Genomic DNA, 13,993 nt, shown 5'->3' with positions numbered 1-13,993 from the left:
GAAAATGATTTGAACTTTTTCACAAGTTATCTCCATGTAGTAGCACAATTTCAAAAGACAAGTATCAAAGAGTCATTTGTCAGTGGCCTGATCAATCTGTCTGTTGGTTGCATTTCATCTTTACAGATATACAGAGCTCATGCTGCTTTCCCAGACTTTTTCCGTAATTCAACAGTCACGTGGTGGAAGCAGGAAGTGCTAGAACTCTACAACAATCCCAGTGATCCAGAGAAGAGCTTGAAGTTTGATGGAATGTGGATTGTAAGTGTGTGTGTGCATGTGTGTGTGTCTTTGTGTGTCTGTGTGTCTGTGTGTGTCTGTGTGTGAATATGCATACATAAACATGCAAAAATATCCTAAAATATTGCGTATGTTTTCTTATTTTTAAACATATATATGTATAATTGCTCTGCAGTGGAGTGAATCAGTCAGTAAATGATCAAGACCCTCTGGGCGCAATTATACCCTCAGGCTGCCATTTTCTAACAGGGCATCAAACAATCTCTATTTCTATTATACATCCACCATTACTTTATCCTGCAGGGAAGATGCCTAATGTACCTACACATCAGGGAATTTATCTTTTTCACGGAAGTGAATTCAAGATTTCCCTTGAGATTGTTAGCCTCTCCAGCATGGCCTGAGAGAAAGCAAGGCCCAGTCCCTCCAGGTGATCCCCCTTCTGATTAATCAGTCTCACCATGTGATGAGTGCACCAGGTGTAAGCATTTGTTTGTTGTCATCTGGCAGAAGGTAATGACAACAGAAGTCCTGTATGCAAGCAGTACACATATACCCAAAGATTCATTTTATATTTTTAGGATATGAATGAACCATCAAGCTTTGTGAATGGGGCAGTTCCTCCAGGCTGCAGGGATACCACGCTCAACCATCCTCCTTATATGCCCTGTAAGTACATTTTCTATTGTCAGAATATTACCCAGTGTCAGGATGACCTTTTCAAAGATACCTGGGCTGAAGATTTGCCTTCCTTCATTACTAGTAGCTTGGCATTGGCATGAGAGTATCTCCAAGGACAAACCCATCAGCATTCTAAGCTGTCTTGGTTCATATCATAGGTGTCCATAGAGTAAAGGGTAGATGTACCAGTACACCCTTGGGGAAGCACTTCCACTTAGCCAATCTCTAAATCCCTTCCAGTTCTCAATCCAATGGTCTGTGCAATGCGCTCAGAATTCATTTTTTCAGTTTTCTGTTCCCTACTGAACACTATAACCTGTTGTTCAAAACTTCCCATCTTCTAGCTCTGACTTGCTAATCTATCCCAAACTCCTATTCCACCCTGTCTCATCCCCTCAGCTCCAGCCACCTCCTTCTCTGCCACCACCAGATGGGAAGTAGGGGGACTCTCACATCATTGTATCTCTTTCCTCAGATCTGGAGGATAGAAGCAGCGGCCTGAGCAGTAAGACCCTGTGCATGGAAAGTCAGCAGTTCCTGCCTGATGGAAGCCCAGTGCGACACTATGATGTACACAGTCTCTATGGCTGGTCCCAGACAAAGCCCACATATGAGTAAGTCCCTGCCTCCCTCTCCCTGAGGCCCATGCAACAAATGAAAAGAACTGGAGTTTCCAATGAATGAAATTGCCAGTCCAATTCCTATCTTGAGTATCTTTTTTATGTTTAGGAAATACACATTGGTCATAATTATTCTAAGGGACACATTGTTAGCACAGTGAATGTATTCACAAGCTAAATTAAATTATGCTGCTCATTTTCCCCAAACAGGCATGTGACAAATCATTTTTGTTACCTCATATTTGTAGCTAATGCACCTCCTAGTCTCAGTTTCTTCCTGCCCCAAGTACAGATTGCTTTTACAGGCCCATTTTGCAATCTTGTTCTCCCAGTCATTGGCTGAGAGTAGTCCTCAGCTCTTGGGCTTCACTGCAAGAGCTCCCTGAGAGGGAGAGATCTCTGGCTCTGCCCAGATTGGCTCTCATTTCTTGTTTTTCTTCTGTGATCAGAGCTGTGCAAGAGGCCACAGGAGAGAGAGGAATCGTGATCACGCGCTCAACCTTTCCGTCTTCAGGACGCTGGGCAGGACATTGGCTGGGAGACAACACAGCAGCATGGGACCAGCTCTATAAATCTATCATTGGTAAGTGCTGGGCTTTTCCTGGAGCTTTCCCTTGGAGGGGTGAGAAAACCAGCCTATGATCTCAGTGAGTCTGTAATTTTTCTGGACTCTTGAAGAGAGTAAGAGAGGGCTCAGCTCCCTGACTAGTTAATTGTATCAGTCCATGAATTTCATTGGACATTTCTGCATGATGAGCTCTCTAATTCAATGAGCAGAGAAGGTTAGAGCCTGGTCTAATCTGCCAACTTGCCTCATCCAACATCACTCTGGTTCTCATTGCAGGCATGATGGAATTCAGCCTCTTTGGAATACCCTATGTAAGTCTCACTCGAGTTCCCTTGATGACTTTTAGATTGTTTCAGAAACCCAGAAAATTCTCATTCTCTCTTTTCCCCTTTTGTTCTCAGACAGGAGCTGATATCTGTGGATTCTTTAATGATGCTGAATATGAGATGTGCGCTCGCTGGATGCAACTGGGAGCCTTTTACCCTTTCTCTAGGAACCACAATACAATTGGGCAAAAGGTGAGATACCAGGTTGTGCCTCAGGTCTGCCCTTATGCCAGATCTCCTGCTTCAGTTACTCCCCCATGACTTAATGGAGCCCTTCTTTTCTGGAAACAACCTCCGTAGTCATCAGTCCTGCCCTTCACAACAAACTGTATAAACTATATTTCTATAGCCAGTGGAGTTTTCTAGAATATCTCAGTTCTGCCAGAAACTCAGGAGATAAAGCCTTCAGAGAGCAGCGATCTTTTCTGTTCTGACTCTGGGCAGTTTTCACATTTCTGCCAGGAGGTTACAATGTTATTGACCCACTAATCTTTCACATGTATGCTCTTTGAATGTAACCCACTGCAATGTAAGACTGCTGCAGAAGAAATATATGTTTGGTCTGTGCTGCCCATGACATATTTTCATTTCAGGGTCTAACTATTTTTAAGGGCAATTGGGGGCAGGAAAGCAGGGGAAGAAGAATCAGAACATCTGTCCTAGCCAAGGTCAAGGGGGCTGGTAGCCTGGTGAATTAGGAAGCAAGGTATGGAAGACTGTGCAGTTTCCCTGTGTAGTAGAGGGTAGCCTTCTAGTTTTCTAGCCAGTTTCCCAGTGAAGTCAGGTGAAAGGTTTGGTATGAGTATTCCCTCCTTCTGTGTCTAGAGACAAGACCCTGTGGCTTGGAATTCCACCTTTGAGGATCTTTCAAGAAATGTCCTTCAGACAAGATACACACTGTTGCCTTATCTCTACACCCTGATGCACATGGCCCATGTAGAAGGCAGCACTGTTGTCCGGCCCCTCCTTCATGAGTAAGTGCCCACTCTGGGTCTCAGGGTCCTGTGTTGGATTCCATTTTTAAATTCATTTGGGAGCTCTTTTTGTGTTACCTGCCCCAATTAGAATTTGAGGTCCTTGAGAAGAGGGCCAGTCTTTCTTTTCTGTTTGCTTCCCCACTGCCTTGCAAGGAGTGAGCACTTAATCAGTGTATTGTTCCTTCATTAATTCATTCTGAAATGAAGTATATTCCTTAGGTATAGAGGCAGCCTATGGAAACAAGCATGAACCTTGGAGTCAGAAGATCTGTTTGTTGCTGTTGTTGTGGATCTCAGCTATGACAGTAGCTTGTGACCAGGAGCAAACCACTTATTCTCTCTGAGGCTCAGTTTTCTTATCTGTAAAATGAGCACAATAATAAGGGCACTTCCCACCTCATAGGTTTGCTATGAAGAAAGCAATCTGCAAACCTTAAAGCACTATATAAATATGTGAGGGTTTTGGTTAAAATTTTTACTCTTTTAAAAGATTACTATTAGGTAGGGACATTTGATAATCCAAAAGTCTTTCCTTTTTGGTTTAGTGATGTTGTGAATCATATTTTCCTTTTTGAAACAAGAATTTGATTTCCTTTTTATGATGGCAAAGAACTAAATTTAGTTTAAAACATTTTCTGAAAATCTGCATAATAGTAGGAAAAAGATCTGGGCCTAGAAAATACGGCGAAGTCACCTTGATATTTCAAATCCACCATCATTAATATCCTTACCTGTGCCTGATTGAAGCAGACCTGGAGGAAGAAGGAAAGACACAAAAGGAAAAGAAGTTGGCCTTTTGTTGAGGGGAGCCCAAGGCCCCTGGAGATTTGTCCAAATCATGAAATTGAACTGATTTCTTCAGTCTCTTTGAGCACTAACTTCAGGGATCCAATGGCCAGAGAGAACAATGCCCATATTGTTTACTTGTGGCACTATGTTTCTCTGTTCAGGTTTGTGGAAGACAAAGAAACCTGGGACATATTCCTTCAATTCTTGTGGGGTCCAGCCCTCTTAGTCAGCCCTGTTCTGGAACCTGTGAGTATGGATTCTCCTGAACCTATATAAGATCCAAACTGAGATACAATATTGAGCAGAAGAATTGGGCCTGAGCTTTGCATTCTGAGTGGTAGGGTTTAGTCCTTGTGTTGGCATTAAATTATTCTGCAATTTGAAATCATTCTCAATATTTCAATTTCCTTATCTGTAAAATGAATGATATTTCCACCTATCCTAAAGTCATGGAGTCATTTGAAGACTATCAAGAAATGATAAATCCACAGGATATTTGCTTTTGAATACTCTTAAATGGAGCAATTATTAATCATGTTAATCCTTCTAGGAAATTTTGATCAATTTGTCCATATATTTATTCCATTTAAAAAAACCCCACAACAACTATTTAATTTATTGTAGAATACCTGGAGTGTGACTGCCTACTTCCCCAGTTCCAGTTGGTATGACTATTACACGGTAAGTGTGTTTGATGGGACATAGGATCTCATGGTTTCTCTGTTCAAATTAGGGTGAAAGTTCTGGGTGTGGAATGGGCCTTGGCTGGCTAAGGTATTTCATGCAGGAATATTATCAGGATCTGGGTGAGGTTTGCCCCATGCAGGTCTTGAATGTTTGACCCTGTCATACTCTGTCATTAACACTCTTTCTTGTTTTCTTGATCTTAAGTTTTGGCTTCTGGGACTCACTCAAAGCAGGATTTGGCACAATACTTGAAGGAGACATTGTGAGCTGAGTGTAGTCATTATATCTCATTTAAGGATGTGAGCTCTGTGAAATGATCAGAACCCTTTTTTGCTAAAAGGTCTAGAAGTCTTAGATTAATGCTTCTTTCCTGAATATGACCACTGTTGACCCATTGTGTAGTCTCTGCCACATAGTAGATGCCTAATGATGTTAGTGGAGTAATTTGACCTTTGTTTCCTTGTCAATTAAGTAAGAAAACGAGAAAATATGGCTTTTAAGGTCCCTCTTAGTCAGCCCTTATTGAGACCATTCTCAGAGACTTCAAAAGTATCTTTAATGCTTTGCTTTAGTTTAATTAACTTATAATTAAAATTTATTTTAATTTGATTAATTTAAAAATTCTCTAATGCTATTTTAAAAAATGTCCCTGAAGACTAAGTCACCATGGCCAAGGTGGTGGAGGAATAACTCTTCCTACCTTCCACTCCCCCAATGTCCTTGATAAGACTGACTTTTCTGTGAGGAAAGAGGCTTAAATAAGCAGTGACTTTCCTTTTCCCTGTTCTAGGTATGTAGTCTTTATAAGGTTTTCTAAAGGTGACCTTTTCAAACCCTTTCAAAAGAAGAATTCCAATATCTTTGATCCCATGTTTATCTTCTATCCTGCCTGGGAAGTTAGTTTACTGCATTGGATGAGTAGCCAGTGTATGCAAAGCCCTACACTGATTTCTGAGGTTGTCCCTGTGCAAGTCTGAGGACAGGTTCCTGTTCAGGGGGAACTCATAGCTTGAGTTAGAGAGATAGGCTAGTGCTAGTCCCACCATGAAAATGTACTAACAGAGAAAAGAAAGATCTGTGTAGTACTGTGGTCCTTTTGAAGGTTGAAGTGGGCTTTGCTGAATAATGGGTGTAATTTAGAAAGGCAACATTTGATTGAAAACAGAACAAAAAAGGTAGGAGGAAAATGCAGAGAAGAATCCATAGCCAGATAAAGATAGTCAGGAAGTGAGGAGCCATGGTGGGGGACCAAAGGCAGAAACAGCTCTTGTGCTTTCACTTCTAAGTTACTGAGCTATGGTGAGATGCAAGACCTCATTTTTCTGCTGGTCTTCCTCTCAACCACAGGGCTCAGACATTGAAGTGAGGGGACAGTGGAAGAACCTGCCAGCCCCTCTTGACCACATCAATCTACATATCCGTGGGGGCTACATCCTTCCATGGCAAAAACCTGCAAATAACACCCACTATAGGTGAGTGAGGGGAGCCATATCCTTCTGCCCTTTCCAGAGGTGTGACTCAGATTATAATGGTAACTGTATTTGTCCTTTTCTTGAAAAGTAGTGGATAGAGCCTGGAGTTGGAGTCCAAAAGACTTGGGATTCAGCTGACTTTTATGTGTGTGACTTTGGGAAAATCCCACCAACTTCAAGTGCTTCAGGCCTTTCATTATACTTAACCTTTCTACATCACTGGAATTATTTTGCAAATAACAAAAACATTCTAAATCTTAAGGGTTTGTTTAAATGTGAGTCATTATCATTTTTCTCTGGGATTATCTTGTTTTGTTTTTTGTCTTTTCAGTTGCTCATTACCAAGAGCATCACAAAGGATGAGGCTCATTTTATTATTTAAGCAGGGGCTTTCTGAGCATCCTGCATTTTCATTGACTGTGTCTTCCAAGCCTGGAATGTGCTCCCTCCTCATCTTTGCCTCTTGGCACTTTTTGCCTCCATTTCACTATGAGCTCCCTGGGAGCAGGGACTTTCCTTTGAATTTCATTGCCCCTCATCACTGAGTGAATGCCTGGCACATAGTGAGCACTGAAAGTTTGTTGACTGACCATTAGATAATATATTATGTGAATGAATGCACCTTGTGATACATTTTATGGGAATACTGCACTATCTACTCCATGACAGATGAAATAAAATGAATCTATGTTGAAAATACCATTTAAACATTTAGAAAGGTCATGATTCATATTCATTTCTGCTCAGTGTACTCTAAGAATCATGGGAAAAATCTCTGAATATAAGTATCCTTATAGGAGGCATCGGGCATAATCTTTCCACTTACCTGACCTCTACTCTAATTCAGGCCTTTATCACCAACCTCCCAGTCCATTACAATGCCTTCCCAATTGGCCTTCTGCATCCAGACTCTCCCTCTCCTAACCATCCTCCACTTTGTTGCCTAATTGAGAGGAATAAATCATCATTCTGAGGCCCAGCTCTTAGGCTCAGAAAGTTTCACTGTCTCCCTCTTAGATTGATTATAAAGTGCTCTGTATAATGTGTAGCATGTAAAGCCCATCTCTGTATGGCTCTAGCTTATCTTTCCAAGCTGATTCTATGTTATTCCACATCACACATTCTGTATACCAACTCAAATGACCTTCTTGTTCTCTACATCCAGAAAGTCCATCTCACACCTCAGTGGTAACTTAGAATATAGTCTGTCCCACATGCCTGGAATGCTCTTATTGGAACCCCTTAGTTTCTCTCATGGCTCATGTCAAGTGTAACCTCCTATAAGAGATCTTTCCTGAATTGTGCAATGACTGGTGTTTCAAACACTACTCCACAGCAGGCCCAAAATGTTCTCTTTATTTTGTATTTACTTATCTGTGAAATAGCTACAATATAATACATGCTGTCATCCCCTCTTCCCAGTAGGATCTAAGTTGCTTGAATGCAGTAAGCATTTCCTTTTTTTTCTTCCTTTGAACATGTAGCCACTAACATGGCTTAATAGTTGCTTAATAAAGGCTTGCCACATGACTTTTCAAGAGAAGGAGGAGGACTAATTTTAATTTCTGATGTTTATAGCCGGAAAAATTCCCTGGGACTGATTGTCGCTTTATCTGACAATGGGAGAGCTGAAGGAGAGTTTTTCTGGGATGATGGACAGAGTATTGGTAAGTTAGATGTTCTTAAGGTCAATGAACACCATTCTCTGTCTCTCTGTCTCTGTCTCTGTCTCCGTCTCCATCTCTCTCTCTCTCTCTCTCTCTCTCTCTCTCTCTCTGTCTCTCTCTCTCTTCCTCCCTCCCTCCCTCCATTTCCCCCTCATGTCTCACTCACTCTCTCCCTCCTTTTCTTTTCCCTTACTTCATTTCATCCCTCTCTTTTTTCCTTTGATTCCTTATCTCTCATACCTTCCTACTTTCATTCCTCCCTTCCTCTATCCTTTCTCATCCTTTACTTCTTCTTCTTCCTCTATTCTTCCCTTTCTCCATTCTTCACTTCCTTGCTTTCTCTCTTTTTCATTTCCTTACTCTCTTCTTCCCTTGCCCTCCCCCTCGCTTGCTCCTTCCTCCTTATCTCCTTCTTTCATATTGTCTCTTGGCTATGATGCAGCTCTTCAAGTTACTTAAAGACTAGAAAAAGTTGTTGGAAATAAAAAGTCACAGAAAGTAAGCTTGATTTATAGCATAACACTTCATCCTCTCCAGCATTTAATTTGATGGCTTTCTCTGGGAGTCAGGAGGACCTGAGTTCAATTCCCACATTGGGCACACAGTGGTTGCATGACCCTAAGCAAATCACTTAATCTCTAAGTATCCCAGGCAACTCTAACACTTAAAGTTGGAAAGAACAAGCCAGTCTTCACTGATAGAGGAAGTGCTTAACCAGGAGCTCTCTAAACTAATGAAAGAGCAGGCTGACATTACTCTCTTTTAATCATATTCCTAAGGACAATAATTGGAGATCATAGATGTGAAAACTAAGGTTAAGTATGAAAATTAAGTATTAAAGTTTTTTTTTAACGACCCTGATTTCAGGGTCTCCAATTGTCTCCAAGCAATGATAAAATTGAAAGGAGCAAAGAAATATTGGTCTTTCCTGCTTTCTTGGTCTTAACCTTTTACAAATATGAATAATTCCAATGAAATCAATGCCCATTCTTCAGTATTCTCACAGATTTGTCTCCTACAATCACAAGCCTCTTTTTCAAGAGCTTTAGAATCCTGAAAACCATTAATGGCACAGTGTGGGACGTGCTGTGTAGTTTCATTGCATTGGATAAATTTTAAGTGTCTTGAAAACACAGAGGACAGGAAGAACCAGGAAGGCTAAGGGCCTCAAAGGTAGTGAAAAGTCAGTGGTGTCATGTGTCTCAGGCTGGGCACGATGGGACCCAGTGGAATTCACTCTGTTATCTTGTTGCAGATACTTATGAAAGGGGGAATTACTATTTTTCAACCTTCTCTGCCAGTCAGGTGAGTATTATTGGTGCCTTTGACTCTTGGTTCATTTTCTCAGCAAAATTAGTGGCACTAACAGCTGATAATAATGGTATGAAGTAAGGCCTACCTTATGATAACACTTCTGTGAGCCATGACTTAAGGCTATGACCTATCCTTTTGTCCAAGGCATACAATGACAACTTCCAAAAGAGTCTATTAGAGCATATTGTCAACTCAAATTAGATTTGAGAAAGAACTTTTCAGTAACTTCATCCTAATGGAGAATTCATAATGCAATAGACCTGGAAGGAGAAAGAACCACTTGCCTTCCCCAATTCCTCCACTCCCTGTCCTCTTTCCCTAACTCTGTAATGTCAGATATTAGATTACTTATCTCTTCTTTCACTAGACTCTTTTCTCCCCACAGTTTTTTTTTTTTGTTGGAAAATTGAAACATTTTCCTTTTCTCAGTCTTGTGGTACTTCTATTTTCCACAGTCTTTCAGATATCACTAACTGTAGGTTAGTAATCATAAATCTGGTTATTTCAGGCCCCGATGATATACCTTATCTAGGCTGAGTGAAATGAATTCCTTAAAGGTAGTAAGTGGTCTCTACCTGTCTGCTTCCTTGTCTTTGGTATTAACCCACTGTTGGTCATTTGTGTTCTGACATTTCCAGTAAAGTCAAATGCTTCATCCTTTTTCCGAGCCTCCCTTTTCTCCCAATATATCTTAAAAGCCAAATGGAATCAAGTTTTTTGTCCTCTGGCTCTTTGGCAGCCTCAACTATATCATTCCTAATTCTGTTTTTACAGAACTGTGCTATATTCCGTTATTCATCTTCTCTCACTTCAATCTTCCATACATTTCTTTCCAAAATCTAAGCGGATTGGTTAGTTTCCTATGTATCTACATTAGTCTTTCCATACAATTCCCAGTTTTCCTTTTCACTATAAGTATTTCCTTTTAATGTCTTTAGAATTTCCCTCTTGACCATCTTCCCTCCCTCTGAACAGGTTAATGGTAGGGAACCATAGGTTTCTACAGGTGCTCGAGACCCCAAAATACTGACACACTGGGTCCTGGGGAAAGAATTCGACTCAAGCCTTCTCAGCGAAGGGAAAAGACAAAGTTTATTAGAGATTCACCTTAATGGGCTGCCTTAAGAAATCCCACCCTTTCTGAAGCCTGTTTTCACCAGGGGGCCACATTGAATCTAAGCTGAGCTAGATTGAATCTGAGCTGAGCTGGATTGAACCTGAGAGTCTTCATGGAGGAAAGATGGAGATTATATACACAAAGGTTGTAGACGGGATTGAGGGGTGGTCTGGGGTGACTAGAAGAGGGGTTCAGGGAGGGTCCTGAGGAGGAGTCTAAGGAGGGTGTGATGAGATCAGAGTCCAAGAACCAAGAGAATGGAATTAAGGGTTGGAAGTAGCTGAAGGCATGGATATTGATGATGTCAGGGTTGGGAAGTAACTGAAGGCATGCATATCCATAGTAACAACAGAGGGCAAAGTTTAGGTAGAGATTTGGGCCTAATGATAATGTAAGGCTTATGGCCTTAAGGAAAGGCCAGATCTAGTTGGAAGATTCAAGGACAGTTCAAGGGGGCTCCCAGAGACTGTATTCCAGATTCAGGGGGGTTCCCAGAGACCATGCCCTCATCACCTCCTTGACCGATTTTTTTGAAAGCATTTTAGGAAAACGAACAGGAATAAGTATTCATGTAGCACCTCTGGGCCAGGCCCTGTGCTAAGCTCTCTTTAAACAAGTATTATCTCGTTTGATCTTGGCAATAACCTTGTGAAGTAGGTGCTATGATTATCCCCATTTTAGAGTTGAAGAAACTGAGAGAAAAAGAGATTAAGTGTTTTGCTCAAAGTCACACAGCTAATCAACTAGTCCCCTCATATGAATATGAATATGCTATATGAATATCATTCTGAGATATCAACTTCTTAGTTGCCTGTTCAGTTCCCAAATTAATTTTTCCTTTCCATAATCACTTCCTTCAGTGGGCAGCAATGAGGAAAATACAGCTTGTGCCCTTATGAAATTCAGTTTATTACCCAAGACTTCGTGATCATTGACAATCCTTTTAAATTCCTTCGGGAAGTGTCATTTTAGTGTTCACTTCTGGCTCGCAAATGCAGTTGATCTAATATCTCTAGCTCCTAACCTGTCAGAAGTTGTAACCACTGTGATTGCTTTAATCACTCATCTGTAATTCAAACAGTGTTGTGAAACAATATCCTGACTATTGGAATGTAATATGTTCTCCTTTCCTTTGCACATGTAATAAGTCCGCCTCCCCTTTCTCGATTCACCTTTAAATAAGAATTTCTGTTAACCTGAGAATATTCTCAAACTCTCAAAGGAAAATCAGAGAACATCAAACCCCTTTCAAAAAACTTGCTTCAGTTCCAAGTGATGGAATTGTGATGGAGAGTTTCTTTTAGACAAAGACATCAGTAAAACCAGTTTTGCATTTAGTGACTAAAATATATATATTTGCACGTATGACACTTATTAGTACAACCTGTGAGCTATTAAATGAAAGTATGTAGAGAGCAGTTTGTGGTCACTATCTTGCTACTTCTATGGTAACATTTCTAAATAGAAACATGTGTGGACATATAAATACATGAACCATTTATTCACAGAGATTGTGTGTTATAATGAGTAAGGGCCATCTGTGAAATCAGGAAGCTATGACTTTTAGTCCTGCTTCTGACACATTTGAGTTGTGTGGCCATTGGAAAGTTATTTAACATTTTGGTGCACCAGGTAGCTCTTTATGAAGAAAGTTACAGATGAGTTACTGGCCTGGTATAGTTTCCACAATCTATGTTTCATAACAATAGGAAATCACAGGGCTCATTCACTTCCACTGATGTCCAGCCTTCTTTCCTTCTTTGTCCTCTCCTAGAGTATGACAAAGTATGTGTAAGTTCTACACAGATTCATATACCTTGTCCTTTTTTACCAATATGAAATTCTTTTGGTTTCTGGGGTCGGTTGGACAGAGAAGTTGGACAGAACTGGACACATCACTCGGAAAGCTCATCCTTCTACTGAGTAAATGTCTAGAGAATCCAGAGAGTGTACCAGCAGCCAGAATTCCAATGTGGCTGTCTAAAGCCACCATGGGGAACTTAGTCCTTGATTTCATGTCAATCAGGCTAATGAGCTTTCTCATTACTGAGTGGAGAAGAGAAGGCTCATGATAACATCCATTCTAACACAGCAAGGAATTCCAGTCTTTTCAGCCATCTCCCTGATGGAGCTGCTGCTTGTTTGATTTAAAGCAAGAGACCCACTACTAATGTGTTAGGACTAGTATTCTCCCTCCGTCCCAATACAATCTCTCCCTCCACTTGCCAGAGGAAGTAAAATAGATATCATTGTCCTTTGGGTGTCTTGGAGAATGTATATATTGTTATAGAATTGGATGTAGGGCAGGATAACCTGGACACTGCCTTTGGGTATCTTTTAGAATCGCCTAGATGTCAAGGTTGTGCACATGAACTACAATGATCCAGATGGCCTAGCATTTGAAGAGGTCAAAATCTTTGGGTTGAACATCAAACCAGTTAATATTGTTGTGACAGAAAATAATGTTCCAGTCCAATCTAATGCTGAGATCAATTATGATTCTGCGACAAAGGTAAGTACTTCCTCCATCATTCTCATTTATTGTACATTTAAGCCAATCAATTGTTCTGTATAAACTAGGTTTTCCTGTTTCACACCTTTAAGCATCAGCATTTTTATTTTACATATTACCTGATGTTTAAATAGGAATCTTACTAACGTTCATTTTAGAAGTCCATGTATACGGAAGACATCATAAATTATTTCAGATTTTCCTGCTTCTTCGAGGTCACTGTTATATGTTCCAGGTATAAGAATGGATTGGGAATGAACATGTAGATGTTAGAGGATTTAGAGCTAAGTGGACATTAACTTCCAGGCTGCCTTCTTGTAAAACCAAGAAGTCTCTGTCAGGTATCAAGCTTGCTTTTTCCTCCAAAAATGTCCACAAGCAAATGCCAGCTTGCTTTTTCTCCATTTGCCCTTTTCCACGGCTGTCTTTATTTTACACCAATTATTGACTGTAGGGCCAAAATAACCTTTCTATAGTGTGAAAACTCTAGATTCAGGAAAACCACCAGCAATATTTTTCTTCACTATTCATTAATATTTATCCCTTTGGATGTTATTAAAAGTACTCTTATTTTTTAATACCCCAGCTAAGGTTAGATATTCTTTTCCTCTTTTCCATTCACTGTTTTGTCTAATTTGTATTGTAATTTGAAGATATGTGAAATGGGAATATCCCTCATCACCATACAATTTTGTGGAAGATTTTTTGGAGCTTAGCTCCTGACAATGATTTAGAAAACCTTTCTCACTGGGAAAACATTTCTTCAGAGGTGCCCCCAAGTGGTAATATTTTGAAAATCTTCTGACCCCTTGAGATTTCTGTAATGTACTTCTGAACTTTTGAATGGATGCAATAGAATTTGACAGAAAGGAATAGCTAGGCTTCCATTGAGAATGATGAGGACTGCACCCAAGAGGAGCAAGATAATAACGGAAACCTGTCTTTACCGTCTGGTTCAAAAGATAACATGTTATTCAATGGATTCTATGAAAGGGTCACAATGATTTTGCTTATTATTTCCCA

General features: G+C 40.4%; 1 protein-coding gene across 1 annotated transcript in view; it reads left to right on the top strand.

Moving 5' to 3' along the window:
* Positions 1-13,993, top strand: part of LOC118851010 — a 269,319-nt gene that overhangs the window by 161,215 nt on the left and 94,111 nt on the right. The window contains exons 103-115 of the mRNA XM_036760604.1: positions 127-261; positions 822-909; positions 1,397-1,535; positions 1,991-2,124; positions 2,386-2,420; positions 2,511-2,627; positions 3,261-3,409; positions 4,363-4,447; positions 4,826-4,882; positions 6,236-6,360; positions 7,939-8,027; positions 9,283-9,332; positions 12,800-12,970. Of these exons, the coding sequence (XP_036616499.1) occupies positions 127-261; positions 822-909; positions 1,397-1,535; positions 1,991-2,124; positions 2,386-2,420; positions 2,511-2,627; positions 3,261-3,409; positions 4,363-4,447; positions 4,826-4,882; positions 6,236-6,360; positions 7,939-8,027; positions 9,283-9,332; positions 12,800-12,970 (1,374 nt within the window). The remainder of the gene's footprint in view (positions 1-126; positions 262-821; positions 910-1,396; positions 1,536-1,990; positions 2,125-2,385; positions 2,421-2,510; positions 2,628-3,260; positions 3,410-4,362; positions 4,448-4,825; positions 4,883-6,235; positions 6,361-7,938; positions 8,028-9,282; positions 9,333-12,799; positions 12,971-13,993) is intronic.

Source organism: Trichosurus vulpecula, chromosome 5, assembly GCF_011100635.1.
Source record: "Trichosurus vulpecula isolate mTriVul1 chromosome 5, mTriVul1.pri, whole genome shotgun sequence".
NCBI classification, from domain to species: Eukaryota; Metazoa; Chordata; class Mammalia; order Diprotodontia; family Phalangeridae; genus Trichosurus; species Trichosurus vulpecula.
Note: the sequence above shows the minus strand (reverse complement) of the source record. Positions and strands in the feature narration are given on the sequence as shown.